This window comes from Puntigrus tetrazona, chromosome 12 (assembly GCF_018831695.1).
Source record: "Puntigrus tetrazona isolate hp1 chromosome 12, ASM1883169v1, whole genome shotgun sequence".
NCBI classification, from domain to species: Eukaryota; Metazoa; Chordata; class Actinopteri; order Cypriniformes; family Cyprinidae; genus Puntigrus; species Puntigrus tetrazona.
This window is the reverse complement of record NC_056710.1, coordinates 12,708,824-12,733,824: the sequence shown is the minus strand read 5'-3', so window position 1 is coordinate 12,733,824 and position 25,001 is coordinate 12,708,824. Positions and strand designations below refer to the sequence as shown.

At 37.2% G+C, this 25,001-nt stretch overlaps 3 protein-coding genes across 4 annotated transcripts; 1 reads left to right on the top strand and 2 right to left on the bottom strand.

Moving 5' to 3' along the window:
• Positions 1-2,896: 2,896 nt before the first annotated feature.
• On the bottom strand, positions 2,897-16,535 carry rnf40 (ring finger protein 40). 2 transcript variants are annotated; one of them, XM_043253213.1, is made up of 20 exons: positions 16,509-16,535; positions 15,283-15,426; positions 14,533-14,700; positions 14,052-14,379; positions 9,898-10,095; positions 9,663-9,784; positions 9,065-9,211; positions 8,705-8,779; positions 8,484-8,603; positions 8,115-8,294; positions 7,888-8,023; positions 7,453-7,574; positions 6,978-7,240; positions 6,426-6,543; positions 6,167-6,316; positions 5,856-6,068; positions 5,097-5,222; positions 4,824-4,964; positions 4,631-4,732; positions 2,897-3,795 (listed from the first exon to the last, which is right to left on the bottom strand). In XM_043253213.1, exons 1-20 carry the CDS (start codon positions 16,518-16,520, stop codon positions 3,619-3,621), a joined length of 3,042 nt encoding a protein of 1,013 aa, XP_043109148.1. In that variant the 5' UTR covers positions 16,521-16,535; the 3' UTR covers positions 2,897-3,618. The 2 variants fall into 2 exon arrangements, with proteins under 2 accessions (XP_043109148.1, XP_043109149.1); XM_043253214.1 differs by lacking the exon at positions 16,509-16,535 and adding an exon at positions 16,359-16,405.
• A 105-nt stretch (positions 16,536-16,640) lies between these two features.
• On the top strand, positions 16,641-19,574 carry ccdc189 (coiled-coil domain containing 189). The gene is made up of 9 exons (XM_043253216.1): positions 16,641-16,926; positions 17,014-17,048; positions 17,139-17,204; positions 17,737-17,903; positions 17,998-18,068; positions 18,172-18,288; positions 18,386-18,458; positions 18,546-18,653; positions 18,928-19,574. Exons 1-9 carry the CDS (start codon positions 16,903-16,905, stop codon positions 19,086-19,088), a joined length of 822 nt encoding a protein of 273 aa, XP_043109151.1. The 5' UTR covers positions 16,641-16,902; the 3' UTR covers positions 19,089-19,574.
• Positions 19,153-24,414, bottom strand: phkg2 (phosphorylase kinase, gamma 2 (testis)). The gene is made up of 10 exons (XM_043253215.1): positions 24,222-24,414; positions 23,057-23,160; positions 22,809-22,984; positions 22,668-22,722; positions 21,803-21,868; positions 21,517-21,680; positions 21,321-21,411; positions 21,073-21,226; positions 20,853-20,978; positions 19,153-20,408 (listed from the first exon to the last, which is right to left on the bottom strand). The coding sequence occupies exons 2-10, from the start codon at positions 23,149-23,151 to the stop codon at positions 20,163-20,165; spliced, it is 1,173 nt and encodes a 390-aa protein (XP_043109150.1). The 5' UTR covers positions 23,152-23,160; positions 24,222-24,414; the 3' UTR covers positions 19,153-20,162.
• Positions 24,415-25,001: the final 587 nt, after the last annotated feature.

The following is a 25,001-nucleotide window of genomic DNA, read 5'->3' as shown; positions in this document are numbered from 1 at the left end:
CTACCTATCGATTTATCTATCTATCTATCTATCTATCTATCTATCTATCTATCTATATATATATATATATATATATATATATATATATATATATATATATATATATATATATACAAAAGTTAAGTGATGCTGACAAAAGTTCAATTATTTCAATATCAAATGTATATATATATATATATATATAGTTTTTTTTATTCCTGACTATGATCCCCCCCACACACACTCAGTAGTAGCCTATACTGATGATCTAAGCATGTTTTTATGCGCATGATTAAATCCATAAGACTTTAAATCTAATTTCCTCGTTATAAAGTAACTTTGTGGCATGACATGAATCGGTTTTCTGTCCGCATTAAATCACTGCTTAACTAAAGCCACTGAACACAACAAGGGGATATGGGCACTTTCCGAGGCATTGCTTGAGACTTTTCAATAACAGACAACGCACCTTTTTCATTACTGCAAGCGTTTGTACCATTAACAAACTGTTCCAGCAGCAACATGCACATGCCAAAGGAACAAAGGCGCTACAAGCTTCAAGTTCCTCGCGGAAAGCTGAAGCCTCTTGTGCTGCACTGTTCTCAGCTGGGCACAATACAACCCATGGAGCGGGCGGGAGTGAAATAAGTGCATTGGAATGCGGAACCGGTGGGAACTGTAACGGGCAAAGGAAGCTATTACGAATGAGGCAGTTCATCGTCATTAACTCCACTGACTCCACGTCTCTCCATGTTCATAGCAAAAGGACAAATGAGACATAAGGTTGGAACTTTCCTCACCGACACACAAATACGTAACAAACTTCACACATGCGCTCTGTTTTAACATGGGGATGTTAAGCAAGTAAATGTGAATATTCTTACTTTTGTCCGCGTTTATTCCGTGAATAAGCGTGGCGATCAATAGAGTAATCCAATAGAGGCAACGCAACACAGCACCGGAATCCATTGAGCTCTATATATATATGTATTGAAATCCCACGGCGATTTCAAAAGATTAAAAGCCGCAAATGGGTTTCAAGCATAGCAAAAGCAGCGCGTGTGAATGACCCACCCCAAACTTTCAGTCTTGTTTTAATAGCGCCCACACCCACGCGTTGGGGTTCAACTCCTCTATGAGTCATTTCCTATGTACTGTACTGAGATTCTGTGGCCGTATCTCAAAAGCTTGTGGGCTGTCTATGTAGACAGCGTTTAGGGCATCCGCGAGACTTACAATTAGAGTTGAGAACCAACAAGAATTTTTTCAGCTAACGAAAATAGAAAGTTTAATAACATTCCCATGAAGTCACGAAAACTTTATTTATGGTTAAAAACGTCCAGTTTTAAAGGTTTATGTAAACAGGGAACTTTTTTAAATGCCGTTTAAACCATGTCCAACTAATTGTTTTAGAGAAACGTCTCATTAACAATTTATGTTTTTGTGCTTTGAGGACGTCATTAAAGGTTTTTGAACAAGCGTTCTATTAATGTTACTGGAGAGAACCTTGGTAGAACTTTTTAGAACGTTCCCTTTTAGTAGGGTTCTTATTCTGAGAACACACTCCTTAAAACCAATTATGGATTTAATCAAGAGGTTTGATTGGGTGGTGAAAGTTCTCATTATTCGCATGCAAGGCACCTGTAAGTGCGTGTGGTCGCTTAACTACGAGCCGATTCGTTTAAGCGAGTCAAGTGACTAGTCTTTTTTTTACGCAAATAAATCGGTCCTCTTCTTGAATCAAAACATTTATGAATCATTCGGTTTTTGCTACTGAATTAATCAGATTTAATGCGTGTAATATTTGGTGACTTCGGTGGCATCTATTAAGAAATCCTTCTTCCTCAAAAGTAGCTTCTAAAAGAAACGTCTGAGCATTCGAGCTCGTAAAGCAAGCAGAACCGTTGAGTGTTCTTGATGTCTAAGCAGGCTGCTCGCTAGGATTTGAAACACGGCCGTAGAATCTCTGCATTCACGGCACGACAAAGCACTACGAGTGGGAAACCTTCAGTGATGGTAGAAACGCACAAACACGGCGTTCGCCGACAACGCTTTCGTTTTTACTTTCAAGAGCTACATTTACGTGAAAAAGAAACCAGTTCTCTATTAATAAAGGAAATATTATCCGGTAAAATACTGGTGGTCTTGTTGACGTAAATATTTGATGTCGGACCTTTAAGAAAACAACACGTAAACGCTTAAACGAACAAACATTAATTTGCGAAAAGAATTACTTTTTTTTGTAAGAGCACGAACTAGAGACCCGTATCCGCGCACGTAGTATGTTTGAGCAAAATAGGCACATTAAAGTCACCCCACCCAACTACGTAATTTACTGTCTCTGATCCAAAAGAGCAAACAACAGTTCAGTGTTTGGCAGACACACAGCGCAGACTGAGGAAAAGCAGTACGACAGATATTAATACGATCAAGAACAGCAAAACCATGGGCGCGGGGAATAACATAAGGTCAATTGCGCAATATAATGAAAAACATTTACATATATATTCCGGGCAAAAATTTGCAAGTACAAAAAAACCACGTGGTAGGGTTTTATATTCTCCTCGGGACTACTTCCCCTGTGATCCTCTTCTAACAGTATGCAACTATGCATATCTATCTAAACCATCTGAGGTTACTAAAGACACATGCATTGTGCAAATAGGATTGTATTGGCAGACAGCATATGTACAGCGATATTGTATTTGGAAAGCCCAGTTGAGTCATCCTTTTCCACCAAGTACAACAACATCACTATTAAAAACCCAGATTTCATCTAGCCAATCAATCTTAAATGCAAAATCATAACACAAAAATACGCGCAGATTTTAAATGGTAAGATAAAACACATTGCGTGTCTCTAAATGTTTTGTCTAGGTTCATGTCCAAGCAGAGAGAGAGAGAGAGAGTTCACAAGTAACTTTATCCAGTTTTTATTTTTTAAGGAAATTGTGCAATAGTTTTGACATATGTTGGTGATATATCACAATATGGTACCTACTGAAAAATGCTGTTCACATTTTGTCTTAAGATCACTGCACCACCATCTACGCTTCTAATTCTGTAGCTCTCCTTTTTTCCACCCAGTATCCATCACATCTGTTCATTACTAACTTTAAGGGGCTCAATAACAGAGTGTCACCATAGAAACTGACTAAGCACATTACTGGATAGTTACTGTATGACTCAAACGGATAAGGCCATAATTGTCAAAACAAAACAGTTTCTGTGAACCTTAGATGTCACTTGTATTCTGGAGTTATGACATTTATGATATAGTGATATCTGAGCAGATACTTTTTTTATGGTCATTCAACAAAATGCTGATAAAAAACAAACAAACAAAAAAAACATTGCAGTATTTTAAAGAACACAAAAAAGTAAGAGAGACAAAACTCAATAGATTCCTCTGCAATGAAGAAGCACTGCTTGAGTGCTGTAGACCATGACTACTTCACAACTGTTTCCATTCTGTCACTGTCTGTTTGGTCACTAGCACCACCTATCACAGATGGGAGTGAAAGTGGCCCTTCAGAGCATTTTAAAATACCATATTATGGTAATCCTCTGCTTCAAGACCACTTTCATCCCTTCGTTTCTCATCTACTGTATTCAGTTCACCAAAAAGCCCACACTAAATTAGGTGATGTAGATGCGGTGGAAGTCGTTTGCTCCGAATGCTGCATTACATTTGGGGCACTTCCTCTGGCGTGTGTCATAGCGAGTCTTCAAGCATTCATAGCAGAAGACGTGGAAACACTTGGTGAGGACAGTCTCCTTATCTCGGGTATTACAACAGGGACAACGCAATTTAGCCTAGAAAGGAGATAACAGTCAGGTCAGTCACAAATAAGACGGTATTAAGCCAATCATTGAATGTCATAGACTCATTAATTGTACTTATTCACAATAGGATAAGTTTGACCAAATAGTACAGGAAAAGCAGCCAACATGCGGCCTGCACACATGGGCAAAAAACCCATCCCAGTTGGAGTTCTCAGGATGTTGGCTGGAAGAACAGCCACAGTATGTAATCTACACAAAGTGTGGCTACTTTGAAGGAGCTAAAATTACATGACAGCTTAACCTATTTCGGTCACAGCATGTTTCTTATACTTGCATTTGGATTTTAATAACTCTGATGACACTATTATTAAGTTAGAATTTTTTTTCTAATCAAATTTTTTAAAATGACTTAAATATGTATGTTTGGGCTGAGACTAAATGTTCCCAAGGCTGCAGTTATATGATCAAATGTACAGTAAAAACAGTAATATGAAATATTTGGTGCTAGGCTACAATTAATTGCAATTAATAATATATAAAAAAAAGGTTTTGTGTTTTTCAGCAGCCATTACTATAGTCTTCAATGTCACATGGTACTTCAAAAAAAAAAAAAAAAAAAAAAAAAAGCATGCTGATTTGGTGCTCAAGAAACCAATATTTGCTTCTTAACCTTATTGTAAAAACTGTAAAACATTATTCATTAAATACCCTTTAATGAATATAAAGTCCAAAATAACAGGCTTTTCTTGAAATAGAAATCTTCTGTGACATTATACAGTCTTCACCTTCACTGTTGATTCATTTAGTGCATTTCCTAAATACACTTATGTCTTTAAAAATACACAACAGAGTAATTTTGACTGACCTTATACTGATTAATTTCTTCTTGGAGAATCTCATCAGCATCTGTGTACACCTCAACTTTCTTTTGTTTCTCCAGCTTACGCCGCAGTCTGGACAAGTCCTCCTGAAAAGCACAGCACAGTAGAAGAGTTTGTTCACCATTGTGCGCACTATTTTGTATCCCAAACGTTTCTACGACACAGGTACACATGTACCTGTGCTTTCTTGAGGTTGACGCTCTCCCTCTCACGGGCAGTGCGGTTGTCTAGTACTGAGGCTTGGATTTCCCTCAACTTGGTCTGAGTGTGTTCCAGCTGCACTTTAAGGTCCTCGGCCAACTGGGCCGCCTCCACTGCCTGAGCACATCGTGCAAAAAGACAAGCATCAAACACACATCTGGAAATGTATGTTAATGGTTGGCTAAGCTGAGTCATAGTTGTCATGGACATGAGAACAGAGGTGGGCGTCTGTGATCTTTCCGGTCTTACCTTGCGCTTGTTGAGCTCCAGGGCTTGCGTGCGCAGTGCCAGCTCTTTCTCCAGAGCAGCCAGTGTGCTCTGAAGGACACCCTCCTTCTCTTCTAGTTTCTGTACTACCAGCAGCTGAGCGTCCACCTGGGAGGGATAGTTAAAGAGCACATGATTCAACTTCATGAGTATTTTTGCAGTTGTAAATCATTATTATGTGCAGGTTTTATGCCTTAAAATTGAAGGTCTCCATCATTTTAAAAGAGGTGGGCTGACTAGTCATCTATCAACCAACTGCTTTAAATGTGACCAATTAGGAGACTTTTAGCTGATTTCTGTTGGTTTCCATTTCTAAGGATTTCTTGAAGATTAGCTTTGTGTGTCATGCTACAAATATTTGAGTAAAGACGACATGTTAAAAACTGTCTACTGAGCTATCATCTGAACAATTTTTGAAGGCAGTGTAGGTGTGTTTTTCACTGCTTATGATATTGCATTCCAGTAGTGACCAAAGTTCTTTCTATTTGGTTTCATATCATTAAACCGTTATGCTGCCGCAGAAACCTGTCCCAAACGAGTTTCAGGAGGTCTCTTTGTGGGTAAACATTTCCTACAAATTCGATGTCTGACTGCATGGTGAAGCAACAAGTTATCCTAACCTTTCAGGTGTAGACATTCTCAACTTCAACCCACTGACTGATGAAAATGTTTGTTTTGCGCATTCATAAATCGACATGTGGGTGCATGATTGTATGAGAGGTTTTTTTTTTGTGTGCGCACCTGGGTTTTGAAAGTAAGCACTTGGTCTGCCAACTCCTCTTTCTCCTCCCGCAGAAGCTTGTAAATCTGGTTGGATTTTATTCTCTCACTCATTAGTTTGAAATTGGCATCGTCTTTCTCTCTGAGCTGCTGCATGAGTCTGCTGTTCTGCTCCTGCATGTCTTCAAAAGCCTGTCCCGTCACATCCATCTCACTCAGCAGAGCTTCTTCCTCCTGAAAGGACCATTAGTTTTTAATTATCAGTTAATCTACTACAGAGTCGATCTAAATTAACACAAATGTTGACAATAACTCTGTTCAACCAGACACACCTGTTTAGTAGCAGCCAGTTTTTTCTGCAAATGTTCGATGGTCTCCTCAGCCACACGGATCTTGCGGAGAGCGTCTTCATCTGCCAGCTTTTTGCTTTCCTTTCTTTCCCTCTCCTCCAGTTCCCGCACCCGCTGCCTTAACTCTTCCACCTGCCAGAAAATGTTGACATTAGCGTTAAAAGAAAGACCACCCTTAGTGAATAGCATGTTAATGTTTTTGCCACACAGAAATACAGCAAATCTTTGTGGGTTCACATACTTCTGCTTTGGACTTCTTTTCTGCAGCCATGAGTTGCACTTTATCTCGCTGCTCTTTTGGGGCTGATTTGTACATGTCTAGCAGTAGTTTCATTTCCTTCTGAGACTCCTGTGCTTTTCTGTTGGCATGATGCAAATGATGTGTGGGAGAGGTGACTCAGATGTGATGTTCATTAAATGCAAAACAATATGGGGTGATATTATAACTGCCCAAAATAAATCACATTAAAATACAAATCAGAAAGTTAAATATATATATACAGATATATATATATATATATATATATATATATATATATATATATATATATATATATATATAATAGCCTCTGTAGCAGATTAATTAAAAACACACACACATATGTATATACTTGCAAAATGCAAATGGATTTATGTAATGCAGTGAATTATTAGACAGGACTTCATAGTGTCCAAATTTGCTTGGGCAGGGGCATAATAATTATGATCATACATTTAGTTTTAGCATGACTGAGAAAAGAGCAGACATGGAAGTGAAGTAGCACAGAGAATTATGTTGTAGGCTGAGACATACTTGAGCTCTCCTCTAAGCATCTTCAGTGTGTCAGAGTCCTTCCTCTTCAGCTCTTCACTGCGCTGTCTCTCCCGCTCTCGTTCTCGCTCCCTCTCTCTCTCTGCCTCCCTCTCTCTCTCTCGTGCCCGCTGCCTTTCCAGCTCCCTCCTCCTCTCTTCCTCCTCCTCCTGGTCCTCATCTTCCTCTTTCTTAACCTCCAGTCCTCCATCACCCACGCTTTCTTCCAACATCAGTGCACCTGCCTCTCCACTCTGGCACTTCAACTAGAAAAAAAAACAACAACGGGGTGACATTTCAAAGTGAAATTTTTTTTATTGTTAAATTACCATAATTTTGAAGAAAGAAACAGCCCACATATGCAATATGAGACGTGTACTTAATAGCAGATTACCAAGTAAAAAAACAATATTTCCCATATGAAAATTCCGTTATCAGGAGAAAAAAAATTGTCAACAGAGACCAGCATGAGCAATACCTTGTTTATTTCCATCTGTGTCTCACGAAGTTTCCTTTTATATCTCTGCACATCACCTTTCAGCTGATGATTATGGTTTTGAAGACTGCTGATTAAGTGCCTCATTTCTCTGTTTATTGGGCCTAGAATAAGAGTAAAAAACGAAAGAGAGATTGTGATGCTGATAGTCATTCAAATAGCGCAGTGACAGGCATCTCATTTTATGATGCTTAGTAAAAAGTAAACCCCAGCCAAAACAATGAACAATAAGAGGAGTGATGACAGGATACACCACCCCCTAGATTTCCATGCCGCAGCCATGGTTACTTAAAAAAAAAAACAAAAAAAAAAAAAAAAAAGGTCTTTGGAAAGTTCTCCATCATGGAATCCCACCTAACCCGAAGGTCATGACAACCTAAACGGATACAATGAAATCTCTTGTATGAGCAATGTTACCTGCTTGCTCATTGGCTGCAAGATTCTGTTCAAATTCGATCCGTAGCATTTCATACTCCTTGCGCACCTGGGCCAGCGTGTCCTCCAGCTGAATGACCTCAGTGCGTAACTTTTTCTGCAGTGACAACTCATCGCTCTACAAGCAGACAGAGCGGCATTCAAACGGTCAGAAAAACCAACTCGTATATAACTATCCGCAATCATTGCTGTCCCATCATCTGTCTCACCTCCATGTGCTCTATCTGCCGCAGGTGAGCATTTTTGGCAGTAAGCAGCAGAGCTCTGGCCTCATCCAGCTGGGTTTTCACACTTAGAGACTCATTGTACAGCAGAGAGAACTGTGATTGGAGGCACTTGTACTCTGGGGTCTCCTTCAACACGTCCTCTGGTATATTCCTCAGATCCATCTACAAAGGGATACAGAGATCAGTAATACATCATGAAAAATAAAATCCTTTTGATATGCCCCCACCCAGCTTCCTGCTTCAACAGGAAATACGCTGAGACATGAAAGAAAACCGTTTTCCTTAAATAACGCATTGGGGTCACTACTGGGAAGACTGAGCTGGTGTTGTATTCTCAGTTTACTCTAATACCTTTAGTTTCTCGCTCTCTCGAACAGCTTCCTGTAGCTCTTGCTGCAGTTTTTCAAGCTCTGCCATGCGGCTGTTGGCAAGTTCCTGGTTCTGCTCCAGTTCGGCATTCAGAGACTCAAACTGAGAATAGACAAATACTTATTGACAAATCGACATACATTGACAAACTAAGTCTACACCATTCAAAAAAACTGTTTACTCAACGATTTTTGAACGATTACCTTCTGTATACTTAGTGTGATTTGACCACCAGGTAATCCACCTGAACTGCCAGTGGCATGGTAACCGGAATTAAGCTGATTTTGAAAAAAACCCAAAAAAACACATTCAACATGTCATAAAATACACATTCAATGCAGTAAAATAGTTAGTAATTCCCTTAATTCACAAACATTTTAACATCACTGCATTTTACTATTGTATGAAAATAACTTTATGCTTCACTCGTACATTATCTGTGTTATCTGTAAGCAAGATTTGTAGTACAATTTCCACATAACACGTCTACAGTGATAAGGAATTCCAAAGATATTGCATGAAAACATTAAATGTATTATTTCTGAGACGAAGGAAAAGCTGACCTGCTCCAGAGCTTCTGCTAGGTGTTTATTTAGCTTCTGCTCTCTCTTTCGAAGTTTTTCAATGTCCCACTGCAGATCCTCCACAGCGGTTTCCATCTCAGACACTTTAGTCTCAGAACTTGTAACTTTGTCAATCAGTTCATTGTACTGTAGAGGCAAAGACTAGTCTTAAAGACAGCTCACTGAGCTCAGGGTACAAGATACACATCTTTAAAACTGACAGTTTTATGCTTAGTTTTTATATACACTGCCATTTAAACGTTTGGAGTTGGTAAGATTTTTTAAATGATTTGAAAAGTCCCTTTATGTTAAAGCCATTACTCCGAACTTAAGGTCACGTGATCCTTCAGAAATCATTCAAATGTGCTGGCAATGAGCTTAACAAACATTTCTTACTACAATTCTGTTGAAAAAAGTGCAGTGTAATATTTTTATAGAATTTTTCTAGTTTTTGACGAATAAGTAAAAAAAAAAAAAAAAAAAAAAAAAAAATATATATATATATATATATATATATATATATATATATATATATATATATATATATATATATATATATATAAAAACAGTATTTATAAGTCAAACAAAACTGAAATACCTCCAGTGACATTTTGTGGTGTTTCCCTTGAAGGGAGTAAGCAAGATCTTGCAGTCGATTATGTTCCTCTATAAGTGTGCGGTTTGTAGCAATTATCTCTCGCTGACTGTCACCCTCACAAACTGATAAGAACAAATTGCACAAGTTTAGCATTTGTTCACAAAGTGATTAAACATTTTTTCTGTAATAAGCAGTTTGTGCTTTGAGAATCATACTAAATGCATCGTTATTTTACCAGCTGACTGCACTCGGGTACACAGCTCATCAATGGTGGTATGCAGGCGGTCAAAAATGCAGACCATACAGGCCACGGTGCCCTTGCTGAACTGCATCCTGTCCTGTAGCTGCAGCGTGAGCTCCTCCTCACTGCTGTTATCCAGGGTAGCCAGGAAAGCCTTTGCGCTCTCGCTGAGAGGTGGTGGAGGTGGAGGAGCTTAAAACAAAACAGACAAACAAACAATAAGAATATGCATGATAAGATCTGCTATGGACAGATTAATCAAATCTTCTCTTAAAATCCACAATGACTTGCTTATGCGTTGTTCCTTGAGGATCAGACTTAATATGTTAGGCTTTTAAGAAAAAATACCTACATTTTATTTAGAAGCAAAACAAATTTAAATCATTTGAAAGAGCTAACTGCACTCGGAAATCAAATGGGCAAAAAATCTAACGACAGGGCTAACATGGTAGATGTGCTTCTATTATTTCTGTGCATATCATCAGTTTATCAGCCCAGGTTTGGCTGACGGTAAAATCTCGCTGAGGCAGGTGTGCACTTAACGTCAGATTTATGAGACATCAACTGTGGCAGCACAGAGGTTCACAAAACTTTTAATGTCTTGGGGACTACGATGATTACCTTTCACCAGACTACAGTTCAGATGCAAGTCAAATGGTCTTTATGGTCTTTGTTTATCTATTGAGATTATAATTGAGTCAAAACAATTCCAACAAAGTGTAAACAATCATGTTTTTCCAACAGAGCAATCTCTTTTTCGTTCTCTTGTTTTTGTGGTTTCACAGATCAATGTCTGTCGACGACCTTCAAGAAATTCACTGAGAGGTTCGAACCCTATCGTAGAACGGACAGTTTTTAACATTTAGAGTTATTTTTAAGTCATAATTGTCATTAGCCATTTATTAGTTTACAGTGAGTTTTTGGAAAATCCAACTGTACCAAATCACAGGTTTAAACCTGAAACATGTAAAGTGAATGCAACTGAATGTTGTTCACACCTTTTAGATAACACTGAAAGTGCAGTCTATAATTTATCTGAAGTTCTGCATAAACAAGTATGTATGCAAGTATGTAAGGATTATGTAATATTAGGGCCACTTTGGAGAGCAATCATACATTTGTGTTATGATTTACTTTGTCATTTGTATTTTATTATATTTATATTTTTATATATTGTATGTCCATTGTTGTTTAGTCTTATTACAGTGTGGTTTCAAGGGCTGTTTGTCTACACAAATAAGAAACAAGAGGGAATGTTTATACAATCTCAAGATTTATGGGGGTATGTTGTGATTCAGTTTGGTATAACATTACTTGTTGAATTTGTGTTTATCAGACACATTTTAACATTTAAACATTCAAAACTGTGCTCCTTTTTATTATCGTTTTGTGTCCTGCTCCTGCTCTTTACTGGTATTTCACTCAGTAAACTGCCTGGCTGACAAAAGACTTAATAAAGGTTTGGGTGTTTTGGGTAACTTTGGGTAACAGACTTTTCTGCGAAGGGGTTTGGAGTATTAGGCAACTTTGCTGATTAGTTGACAGCATCTTCAATCTGGGTCTGGATCTCAATTATCTGGTGTGCAGGCATGATCTAATGTCTCAATCAGATTTTTGTGCCTCGATCCGATTCACTGAATATCTTTCGATAATGAACCCTGATCCTAATGAGTGTTTGGTGCACAAATAAATTCAAATTATTAAAACAAATTAATCCAATGTATAAAAAGTTGTGCAGAAAGAAAAAGTGATGTATGTATGCATGTATGTATATATAGTGCATTCAGAAAGTATTCAGACCCCTTTTACTTTTCTTTAAAAATTTTTATGCTGCAGCCTGATACTATAATTGTCTACATTAACCTTTTTCCCTCATTAATCTACACTCATAATGACAGTGCAAAAGCAGAATTTTAGGAAAAATCGATTGGACATGATTCAGAACGCACTTCCTCACAGCTGAAAATACATATCAGATTGAAAACTAAGCCACGTGGTCAATGAAACTACCTTCATAGCTCAGAGACTGGTTTCTATTAAGGCACAGTTCTGGGGAATGCTACAAAATAATTCTGCTGCACTGAATGTTCTCAGGAGTGCAGTGGCTTCGGTAATTATAATACGGATGAAGTGTGGCACAATCAGGACTCTTCCAAGAGCTGGTCACCCAGCCAAACAGAGACTGGTGGAGAAAGCCTTGTCTAGACTGGTGACTAAGAACCTGATGGTTACTCTACTTGAACTTCATGATCATATTTTCAGATGGGAAAAACCTACAGAAGGACAAACATCACTCCAACAGACTGGTCAGGGTTGAGGGAAAGCTGAATTGAGCAAAGTACTGAGATGACTTGTTTGACAGCGCTTGAGACCTCGGTCAGGGCTGCAGATTCCCCTGAATGACAAAGACTCTAAGTAATCTTCTGAAGTTCACAAGATTAGCTTAGGGACAAATCTGTGAATAAGAAATCATCCTGTATGTTTTTTCTACCCTGGTTGATGCTGATATTTAGAAATCAGGTAAGCGAATGTACAAGAGATTTTTTTGGCTGATATGTTTGGCTGTATTTAGTTTTTTCCCCTTCAGCCCATAAAAAAGTTAATTATTATTGCTAGGTACAAGAGAATGATAGTAGTAGTAGTAGCCTAATTCATGGTAACGGTACATGGCTTGTGCAGCATGTTTTGTTCTTGTTTGTTGAAAGACGGCAGTGTTTCCTACAGATTTGCAAATGCAGATTATTTCTCCGCCAGCAGGAGGCGCTGAGGGAGTGGGATATAACAGTTTCCCTGGTAACGGCTGTAATCAAATAAGCGCCGAGCTCACGAAGGCTAATGGATTTGCGCTGCATTTCAATTTTGACACGTGCAATGCTCAGTTTATTCAACTTAGTAGAACCTTTTTAGAAAATAAGTTATATTTGTGGCGATCAGCTTTGAATAACTAAATGTATGCAATACACTGGACACTACTTTACGTCAAATGGCCATAGGGATAACACAGATAAAACGTAGAAACTTTTACTGTTTGAACACACATTACACATTGTGCTGTTCGTAACTGCTTAAAAGTGCACTGTTCATGAGCGATGACATGGTGCAGGATATTGTTAAACCCGCACACAAACATTTAATGGGAATTCTTAACGTGGACGTTATAATCAGTACCGTCTGAATTGCACGTGTTTCTACTTTTACATGCACACGACTTGTTGCACTTATGGATACGATACATTTCTGGCATGAATTCTAGTAGGGTAAAGCGTAATTACTCTTTCGAAACGGTCTGTTTTCCCCTGCCATCATTAGCCGAAGCTGTGTGTAAACAAGGCGCTGCTCCGTCTCACGCAGCCTCACGGCGTTCCACAACAAGGCTTAGATGCCCACAGATGCGCCGGCCTATAAATCGGCCTAATTTGCAGCACAATCAGCCTATGCCGAATAGTTAAAACATGACAAAAATCAGATTCAAATAATCGGCCGATTAATACAAAAAAGAACAGCAGGAAATCCCCCAATCCAGGTGTGAAAAGTAATTCCTGTCAAAGGTGCATCAACGAAGTACTGAGTAAATGGTCCTGAACGTTTTTTTTAAATAAATTTACAGACATTTTTAAAATTCTGTTTTCATTTTGTCTGAGGTACGGAGTGTAGATTAAAGAGAGAAAAACCAAATCATTTAAACAATTGTAGTATATCAGGCTGCAGCACAAAACTGAAAAAAAAAGTGAAGGGGGTCTGAATACTTTCTGAATGCAGTGTATGTTATAATATGAAATAATCTAATACATAAATATATGATACACTCACTCCCTGTGCATACACTATATAAAGATAGTAGATGTTAACATGTTACAGTGTTTATCACTGATATCAGACTGTGTGTGATAAATGTAAACAATAAATAAGAGACTGTTAAAAAAAGTGTTCATCAAATACACAGCCTGCGGCCCAATGTGCATACTATCATCCTAAATTCTAGATAATATAAGTAGTATGCACACTGGGATGCAAGGACAGAATACGACATCACACACACACTTCTTTTTTTAAGCATGTGAAAGGCCTTTGGCACAATTCTAAAAATGCATTATTTTAAATGTTTGTAGATCTACAGTGTATTGGAGTCTAACTCCTTGCATGTTTACCGGGAATTCCATCCTCCACTGGTTCATCAGCCGGCTTCCCCACAGAGTCAGGAGGCTGCTGTTGCTGCTCTTGCTCCAGTGTCTGTTCCTTTTCTTGCACTGGTTGTTGCTGTTGTTCCTCCTCTGCCTCAGCTGAAGGAGGAGGCTGGGGGATGATGTCTTCACCTTCAATTGGAGCTGGCAAAGGAGCAGAAGGTTCAGGTGCAGATGATGGGGCTGGAGCAGGAACTGGGACGTCTGGAATAGGAGGGGTGGCAGGGGTCTGGACAGGTGCCGGGGAGTCCTTAGGCTCCACACGTTGCAGCAGTTCGTGGATATTTTCCTCAAGCTGTAAGAAAAGAGTTCAAATGAGCCCATTCTCCTACTCGTTTTTTGTATGCTAAAGCAATACTGTTAATAAATGATCAACTTTACTGGAAAAGGTTAATGCTGAGGTTTGTAAGAATGAGTACAGCGTTGGAAGAAAAGATGAGTGTCGAACCTGAGTCCAGCAGCGGTTGACGATGAGCAGGGTGGTGTCATCAGTTGCCTGCCTCTTCTCCAACTTCTCAATCTTCTCCCTCAACTCATCTTCCAAAGCCTGCCTCTGTTCAAGCCGTTCGCAGAGCTTCTTGTTCTTGAACTGAATGACCTTCATGTCCATCTCCTCCTGCAAAAGACAATTTGGAGCAAGCTTCATAAAACACTGCGGAGAAGCGATCCTCTCTACAAAGGGTTTTAAGGATATGACTGAAACATACACTACTGTTCCAAGATTTGGGGACTGTAAGATTTGTTTAAAAAAAAAAAATCTTATTCAGCAAATATGCAATAAATTGATCAAAAGAGACGGTAAAGGCAACACAATGGTCTTAAAAACTGATAATAATAATTTGGCACTGAATCAGCACATAAGAACGAGTTTTGAAAAATTATGTGACAAGACTGGAGAAATTATGCTTTGCCATCACAGTCATAAAGTACATTTTAAAATACAATGTGTTCATTTAAATATTAATAATAATGTTTTACAATTTTTTTAAATTTATAAACAGTCAACAACACTGAGAAATCTTACCCCAATTTTGATATATATATATATATATATATATATATATATATATATATATATATATATATATATATTATAATTCATCATAAGAGTGACTGTTTTTGGTTTTTGTGTGTATTCCATGTCATCTGCACCTGACAACTACAATGCATTATGTTTTGATAGCAGCAAGAAACGAACCGTAGAAGAGACTCCTCCGATGCGGATGGGCTCAATGAGAGTGGTGGTCGTCTTCTCCTCTTTCTTCAGCTTTTTTTCAGGAGGGCCAGGGGGACTATCCCCTCCTGAGGGGCGCTTCCCACCCCCTGCACCAGACATGTTTCCCTACAAAATTCATGCAGTGTTAGACACAACTTTGAAAAGATTATTATATCATTCAGAACTAGAACACCGGCAAATTAAAGTGTCATCATCAATTTCAGAGATAGTCTTATCGAATTGTTTAGTATAACCTGCCTCATGTTGTTCCAACCCTGCATGACTTTTGTGGAACACAAAGAGAGGTGTTAAACAGGATAACAGCCTTTGGTCATCATTCAACTTCACTGTGCAACTGAAAGTGAATGATGACTAATGCTGTCACTTTTGTGTTCTACAGAAAAGCAAGACATATTGTTTGGAATAACACGAGGGTGAGAAAACGACTGAGAATTGTTTATTTTGGGGTGAACAACTATTTAAAAATAATAATATTACACTGTAGATCTAAATTGCAAAGACAGCTATTAGTACTGATAACATCAAACAAAGACACCATTCAGATATTTAGCATTAAAATATTTACCTGTTATAAAATAGGCTTTACATAGTCACAATAACAATATATTCCCCCTTAATAAAACTAATTTTTGAACGATATCAAAAGCAAATGTTACTTAATTCATAAATATGACGTTTTCTATTATAAACGTCTATTAGAAATTGCTAACGACGACGATCTATTTTCTTTCATTCGATTTTTTAATATAATCATGCAAACAATGAAGCTATAATAATCATTTTATCAAATATCATTTAAGTTACTTCATTAATTTTAGACAATCATGGAGCTTAGACTGCGGTTAGCTTCGATGCTAGCTGAACCCTAGCAAGCGAGCTACACGCGTACAAAATATGGGCCTTTTCACATTATAAATTACACTATGGTATAGATATACGGTGTATATCATACGACAACGTTTTAGCCCCCTGGCCGTAACAAATTGTATATTAAAAAATATTTGTGTTAGTGATTTTCTTTGCACCCAGAAACAAACCTCCGCTCCGGTCGGAAAACAGGAAGAACAGTAGATATGTGAACCATGACACTACAGGAAAAAGTATTGTCTATCAAAATAAAAGTAACGTTAACAGGGTACAGATTGGCCCTCGCGTATGTCGACACGTTTCGTTTGTAGCACTCATACCTTTTTAGACATTTGTTGTAATCTCTGGTGTATTTGCTCGAAGTTAGCGATTTGAATAACGTATGGTTGTGGACTCTTTCGTTGTGATACTTTACGTCACTTCCTCTACATCGCAGGGCGAAAATAAAAGTTCGCAAACGTTAGCTTTAAAATAAATACATTATTGATTCGCAGACAATGTATATAATTATGGCAATTATTTGTCCCCTCTTTATTAATCTAACATAAAAAAAATTGCTTGCACCCTCATTTAAAATTTCGCGGCGCTGTGGTTCGTGAATTTCTTTTTTAACAGAAGAAAAAAAAAATCAAGTTGCTAGGATACCATGCAACATACATACAGGTGGATCAGAGCAACATTTTATAAAGCAGTTTTCAGACTGCCAGGGAAGACATGAAGCCTTTAGAGAACATCAGGGTAAACGCTTTACTTTTTTTTAGTAGTAAACAGTAATTTAATGAACATCATATCAGTTTTACATTATTTGTGATTTTTTTTTGTTAGGTTGCCCAGCCTCCAAAAGCACGGGTGCTGTTATGGTAGGTCCAAGAATTATGAGGGCAAATCCAGTTCAGTTTGTGCATATTTAGACACAAATATCCTAAAACTCTTGTTGATTGCATTTCTAGGACTGATCTGAAACATAGTGACATGGAAGAGATTGAGAAGAGCAATTCCATATCAGAGATCGAAAGGTTTACCTTTATATTACTATATTTATGTTGCCTAACAAAGATCACATTAGGCCTGTATAAAATTCGTTTTTTGTGATATATTATTATTTTTTTGTTTTAAGCAGGTATTATATATAGATCAGTGGTTCCAGCTTAATTTGTTAGTTTTCACCAATCAATAATGCATAAAGTAGTATAACAATCGCATTATAAAACACAACAGTTAAAAACCAATGGCCTATTTAAATCTTTCAAACATTATATCCCTTACTAAGCAGTGGGTTAATAAAGCTTAAAAATTTATCTTTTACTGATACCTAATCAACCTTTAATCAACCTGATAATTTCCCTGCAACTGTAACCAATTTATTGAATTAATTCAAATACCCAAGTTATACAAAAGCAATTTGAATCGTTTTATGGAAATGCTACCCTGAAATGCATCACAAGCACTTTCATGTTATCATATAGAAAGGAAAAGTTACCGTATGACAGAATGACACAAATGATAACTGATGCATGATAACGTATTACATGAATGCTTTTTCTCTAGGATTTTGCTCCGTGCATTATTGGCCTCTGATGTGATGCAGCCAAAACAGAAAATACTACTTGAGCTGTACACAAATCTTGTGCTGTTCTCCAAAGAACAACATTTTAATAGAGAGCAAACTTCTGTACTCATCTCCATTATCAAAAACGTACATCAGTTTAACACAGGTGACTCACCCAAAGTATTCATTTTTAAGAAAAATGTTATTTATACTATTACAATATGTACAAGGAAAAACACTCTTTCTTGTTAACTTTACAGAAACACCCCTCAACAACACAGATCTCTGTTTGACCTACTGCAGTGAACTTCTGCTATGCCATTCAGTCAGGGTATGCACATACATACTATTTTTTGTTTGCAAAAAAATAATACTTATATTCAGCAAGGATGCGTTTTGATTTATCCGATTGCTCTTTCACCCACGAAATACAGAGGCCCCCTTTCAGCATTGACCTTTTCAGCTCGGAACAAGTGACAGACATTTTGTACTATTTCATCAACACGTATATGAGACATTATTTTTTATACAAATACATTTTTACCCCAGAGGTACGTATGAGGCTGTGAATTTGTCAAAATGCTGCGTCTAAATGAAGCATTAATTTAATAGGAAAATTAATAATGACCTCTCTCTTGCATGGTGAAGGTACAGCTGGACATATCTTTATCATATACTGGAATACCCGAGGACACGGATATAGAGGAAACTGCCCAGTCTGGTACAATAATGCACATCAGATGAAATAAAAAATACCTATTGCATACACCCGGAACTGAAAGCATGCATGGTCAAATGTTGTTTGCAGGGAGTGTTTCAGATGGCAGAAAAGAAACTGAGAGGGAGACAGAAATGAATGAAGAGGTTCCACAAAGTGCTGTAATGACGGCTACGGAGACGGCCAGTCTCGGACATGGTACTGATATATTACAGTTTATGGAGAGGTTAATTTAAATGTTATCTGTTAACAAAACAGTATCTATTAAAACTTTCACTTGAGCAAATTATTGATATTCCATAAAACACAAAAGCAGTTTGTTTGTTTGTTTATTTATTTTAGTAATTTAGAAAACCAGTGAAAGACTTTTTAAAAAGTGATTACATGTCACTGATTGTGTGATAATCGATACATACAACGAATAAAACAAATGTATATGCTTATGTTTATGTTGTGTTTTTTTTCACGCAAGGTTCTTCTCCAGACTCTGAGCTAAGGACTTTTGTTCAAAAGGAAGTGAGGGATGAAGTGATGCGTTTGACTGCTCAGCTACAGCAACGGCTCCAGGACAGTGCCGATCAGCTAAATAATGCCATTAGTAAACTGGAGACCAACATTCAAGTGAAGAAGTAAGAAAATATGTCCCGCTTCTTTAGTTTTGGAAACCACTTTTTTCAAAAGAAAAACACACACAAAATACAGTAATTATATATATATTTTCATACATGTTTACCTGCTTAGAATTAGTACAGTACCTTGATGATTAATGGATAATGTCTAATCGACTGTGATAAAAAGAAACGAGTGGTAAAACATATTTAGAGGATAAAATGAAAGAAGCTTGTACACATGGTTTTGTAATGATTTAAATAAAAACACACTCTCAGTAGGGTTACATAACTATAATGCTGTGTTTCAAGTATCTTATCCTTTGTATTGAAAGTCTTAAAGTCCACTCCACATTGTTAAATGTTCTCTGTCCCTCTATGGTTTAGTCTTTACCAACCTGGAATTGTTTTTGAAGCGTAAGAATGATAATACAATATGCTTTGTGTCAAAAACAGTGTAGACTAGAGAGCTCGATATTGAATGTTGAATTAAACAGAACTAAATTGTGAATACGAGTATGCTTTTTCTTCTCTGTATCTCTTTATATCAAGCTGGTCCATATAATAAGAACTATAACATGATGCCACCAATAAGTATGCTATATTTAAAAATGTAAAATCCACAGTGAGTGGTTAAAATGAGGTCACGTGACATGCTGCTAAAATCAAGAAGCACCATCCATCTTTAAAAGACAAAAAACCTCATCATCTACAAATAGTCGTGTTTTGTGTGCCTTTTGGACAGACGGGCCAAGTCCCTAACTTAAAGGAATAGTTGACCCAAAAAAGAAAATTGTGTCATCATTAACTCACCCTCGAGTAGTTTCAAATCTCGATGAATTTCTTTGGTTTGCCGATATTCTGAAAAAGTTACTATGGAAGTCAATGGCGACCCAAAACAGTCTGGTTAGAAACTTTCTTCGAAATATATTTCTTTTGTGTTCGGCAGAACAAGGAAATGCATACAGATTTGGAATAAATTGAGGGTGAGTGAATGATGACAGAGTTTGCATTTTTGGGGTGAATTATTCCTTTAAAAACAAAAATACAATTGTAAATTTACTGATGAGGGATATCTTTAGAAACACAAATACGACCTTTAGTTGTCAAGGTCTTCAAGGCCCAGTAGAATGATTTTAGCTGTGTTCTGGAATAGAGCGGCTCGGTTCTGTTGCTCCCCTTTCTTGACCCAGTGTCCATATATGCGGAAAGCACAGCCATCGATCAGCTTGCGTACACCACGGATGGAGTAAGGGTCTCTTGCTAGGAGCTCCTTTGTTAAGGGTCTGGCTCGGTAATAGCGGCACTGCATTCGTATACAAGCTAACACCGTCAAGATCAGGGCCTGAAAATGCAGAGAACAATTATGAAAAAAAAAAAAAAAAAATTGGATTTTGGAAAAATCAAGTGTAAACTATTTGATGACACTTTAGAATGATGGTCTGTCATTAATCTTACTCTACTGTTGCAGTAAAATAGAAATTAATACTTTAAATGTTAAATTTTTAGTGAAAATGTTTAAATGTTATTTTGAAAATGTTCTTGTGTCAAAGAACCCTAAAAAAGTTATTATTATTTGTATTTTTTAACATTGATAACAAAAAAATGTTTCTTAAGCACCAAGATAGCTGCTGAAAATGTTAATTATATTTGAAGATAATTGTGATGATGTTACACAATACTACTGTTACTTTAATTTCTTAAATAAATGCAGTATTAGTGTAAAAGACTTTTGAATGCTAGCGTATATAGATTAAAAAAACAACAACAAACAAACACACACACACACCTTAAATGTCTTTCTGGGGCTAAAGAGCCGCACATCCTCCTTTTGGTACTGACGGAAGAAAGGATGAGCTAAAGCTTGCTCAGCCGTTAGACGAAGTGTGGGTTCCACCACTAAAAGCCTGGAGATCTGAGGGTATTTAACGACATGCACATACACATGGTTATATTTAATCACTGCTAGCAACTTGCCACAGGCTAAGATCATTTTAAGAGAGTCTCACCAAGTCTTTGACAGTGTCAGACCGGTCATCCCATTCTGGAGAGCTAAACTGGTACCGTCCTTCCATGATCATTCTCAACATGAGCAGCTGTTTACGATGCCAGAATGGTGGAGAACCAGCAAGAAGCGTGAACATGATTACGCCACAAGCCCACCTGTGGAAAACCACGGCGCAAATGATGAACCAACTGCAGTCCAATGCCTTTGTGACCCAAAGAAAGGTTTAATAAGAAAACTTTATTAACTCACAGGTCAACCTCTTTGCCATATCCCTCATGTGTCTCATCCATGGAGCACTTCAGAATCTCTGGTGCCAGATATCCTGGCGTTCCACACAACTCTATCAAAGAAAATTGACAAAGACGAGTGTAAAAACATTGTCATTGTCATATATGAGAATCTGTTTTGATTTGCCGCTGTGGAGGGACAGGGTAGATTTTCTCACCTCTTAGTTTTTCATCAGGCTCCAGCTGGACTGAAAAGCCAAAGTCAGAGAGTTTGATGTGTCCCTGGTCGTCCAGCAGAACATTTTCAGGTTTGAGGTCACGATGTATAATATTTAGAGAATGTAGATAGTGGACAGCCTCCAGAAGAGCACGCATCATACTCCTAAAAGCGAGAAGAGCATTTTCGCAGGAAATATTTGTGAACTATTTTAATTATAGTAAGAGAAGAACAATTTGCTAACGTAAAAACTTGAAGCAAGATCTGAGAATAAATTGAAACCTCACCTGGTTTCCTTTTCACTAAGAGTGACTTTTTCAGTCAAGTAGTCGAATAGCTCTCCTCTCCTCATGCTGTACGAAAAGTTTCACACACACACACACACACACACAAAAAGAGGGTCGCACTTTATTTCACAGTATGTGTACCTACCTAAGAAAGTTCTGGTAATATCTAGTAACTACATGGGGGTAGAGTTTGGTTTAGGGTTAGTTACCTAGTTATTATCTAATTATTGTAACTGCATAGTATGTAGATGAGGAACAGGACTGTAAAATAATTATAAAAATGTGAAATTACAACTTATACACTGCTGTTTGACAGTTTGGGCTTGCTATGATTATGCTTACAAAGGCTGCATTTATTTGATCAAAAATACAGTAAAAATAGTTCAATATTACAACAGGGTTGTCAAACTCAATTCCTGGAGTGCTGGAGTCCTGCAGAGTTTAGATGCAACCCTAATTACACACACCTGATCCAACCAATCAAGTCTTTCAGGCTTGATTGAAAACTGAATAGTATGCGTGTTGGAACTAACTCTGCTTTAGAATAATAACTTTGCAGTCAAGTATATTTAAAAATGTGTTTTTAATATGGCAAATCCAATCTTCAGTATCACATGATCCTTCAGAAATCATCATTCCAAGATTTCTTCTTATCAGTATCGGTGTCTTTGAAAAAACTGTGATAGATTTTTTTCAGGATCCGTTGAGTATTTTAAGAACAGAAGTTCATAGAACATTTATTTGAAAAACAAAACTTTTGTAACATTATCATTGTTTTCACTGTTAAGTTTGATCATTTTAATGCATCCTTGATGAATAAAAAGTATTAATTTAATAATCATATTAATGTAACATAGATACTTACAGGTCAAATACCAAAAATATGAAGGTTGTTGACTCATAAGAATCAATAAGTGTGACTGAAAAAGGAGCACAGATAAGGTCAGTTACTATTCAGAGAGGTTTGAACAGATATTTAAACTTTAGCAGTACATTTGAAACTCACTGATGGACGGGTGGCCCTTTACCACATTGAGCACATGGATCTCCTTCAGCGTGGAGCTCTTTACCTCCTTCAACTGCTGTTCTGTCATTTTCTCTGCAGTGATCTCAATGATCTTCACCGCAAACTCCTGCCCGGTGTGTTTGTGTACACATCTGCGCACAACGCTGCTCACACCTCTGCACAGGGGACAGTTCAGTTACAAGACATCAAAATAAATAGCATCAACACTTACTGAATTAAATACTCACCTGCCAATCACCTCTTTGGGATCATACTTCTGATAAAACTCTTTCGCCCCGACCCAGTCGGGCAGTTCATCTCCAAGAATGATATCGCGAGTCATACTGATAACCTAAACCATACACATTTATTTAGTAGTAGTATATTTTATTTAATGCCATATCAGCAGATATATAGCAGATATTTTCATGGCAAAAACAAAAATAAAAAGTATAACAAATATAAAAATTGTAACATTCTTACATAACATAACCTATGATAAGTATTCTAAAACTTTCTGGCAAAATTATGAATAACACTTTAAGTGAGTTTATGTCAGAAAAAGAATTTATGTATGTATGATATATATATATATATATATATATATATATATATATATATATATATATATATATATATATATATATATACATAGCAATAGATAATAGGTACACAAGTTTTCATTTTTCTTCTTACAGAACCATTATGAAAATAGCAAGGAATTTATGTTTTACATGAATATTGAAGTTAACAATATTGTGCATACTTCTATGCATTATTTTAATCCTCACTCTCTATATTTTGTGGATTTGGAATAAAATGGACATGCAGAAAACTGCACGTACACAATAAGGACGTGTGAACGTGCATGTGTGGTGGGGGGTTGTGTGTGTGTGTGTGTGTGTGTGTGTGTGTGTGTGTGTGTGTGATAGGAACGTTCAAATAAAATTACAATATTTTCGGAGAAAAAGAGTAACGATAAAAGCACGTTATTTTACAAGTTCGTAATAAATGCTTTGAATTAGTTGCTTTCACGAACACATTCTTAATATATCTACATATTTGCTTTCCTATTAGTTGCCTTTTGTTTACATTACAACCGTAAAAACACGCAGGATTGCAAATATGTACTCCTCTCAAAATACTTTTTTAACAAATATTATAAAAGTATATATATAACAATATCTTAAAAGTCTTATATATAATAATGTAATTATTTCGTTATTTAATCATTCGTGCATTTAAAGGTTAAGTCACACGTTTGCAGACTAATAAGAGTAATAGCCACATACATTAAAAATAGCGCACAGCTATAAGTGAAAACAGTCTAACTGTTCCGAGAAATGAGCCGTTGCGATCAATGACCTCGTATGCTGTCTTGTCCTAAACCAGAAAAGCCGAAAGTGTACTCACAACCACTTCCACAAAATCAACCGAAGTGCTCAGTCATCTGTCGGCTCAGTGCTTTCAACTGTCCGGCATAAAACATATACTTGAAGCCACTGACAATACTGCCATAGCACTGCTAAAAACTTTTGTAAAGCTCCTGTGAAATGTCAACAACACCCCAGCCGACTCGCACTTCTCTGCCTTATAAAGGACAGAAGCTGCACTGTGTTATTCATCACTGCCACCTATAGGATGGAAGCGAGTACTAGAACAACCTCTTTAACGAGTCGTTTTTACTCCTGTGCTTTTACCGAAGGAATTTTAACAAGATGTGGAATTTTTTTGTCATATAAAACATGGCTAATTGGGACAAATATGGTCAGACTTAAATTAAAAAAGCTTAATAAAGGGTGTTTAATTTTACATTGAGTCGGTCACTTCGTGGGCTTTTTGTAACAGCCGCCTTGTTATATAGTGTGCAAAATGTTATATGGCGCAAATGTCGATGTGTCTTTAAAACTGCGTCTGCTGTAACCTGTTGTGTCGTGAGCGCGCACGCAGAGAGAGTTGAGTACGTCCCATTACCGTCTCTACCTCTTTTTTTTACGTTGCCGGAATGTTTTATTTTATCTCTCGCTTTACTTCTCATGCCTTCTTTTCATCCGTGTGGACTGCATCTCTCTGGTATACGTTACACTGTCACGCTGAGATCCCATGACTATAGACTAGCTGAATAGTACTTATTATGATGCATTCAAGTCCTCCTAGGAAGATTGTATTTATGAGTTATTAAGTCGTAAATAC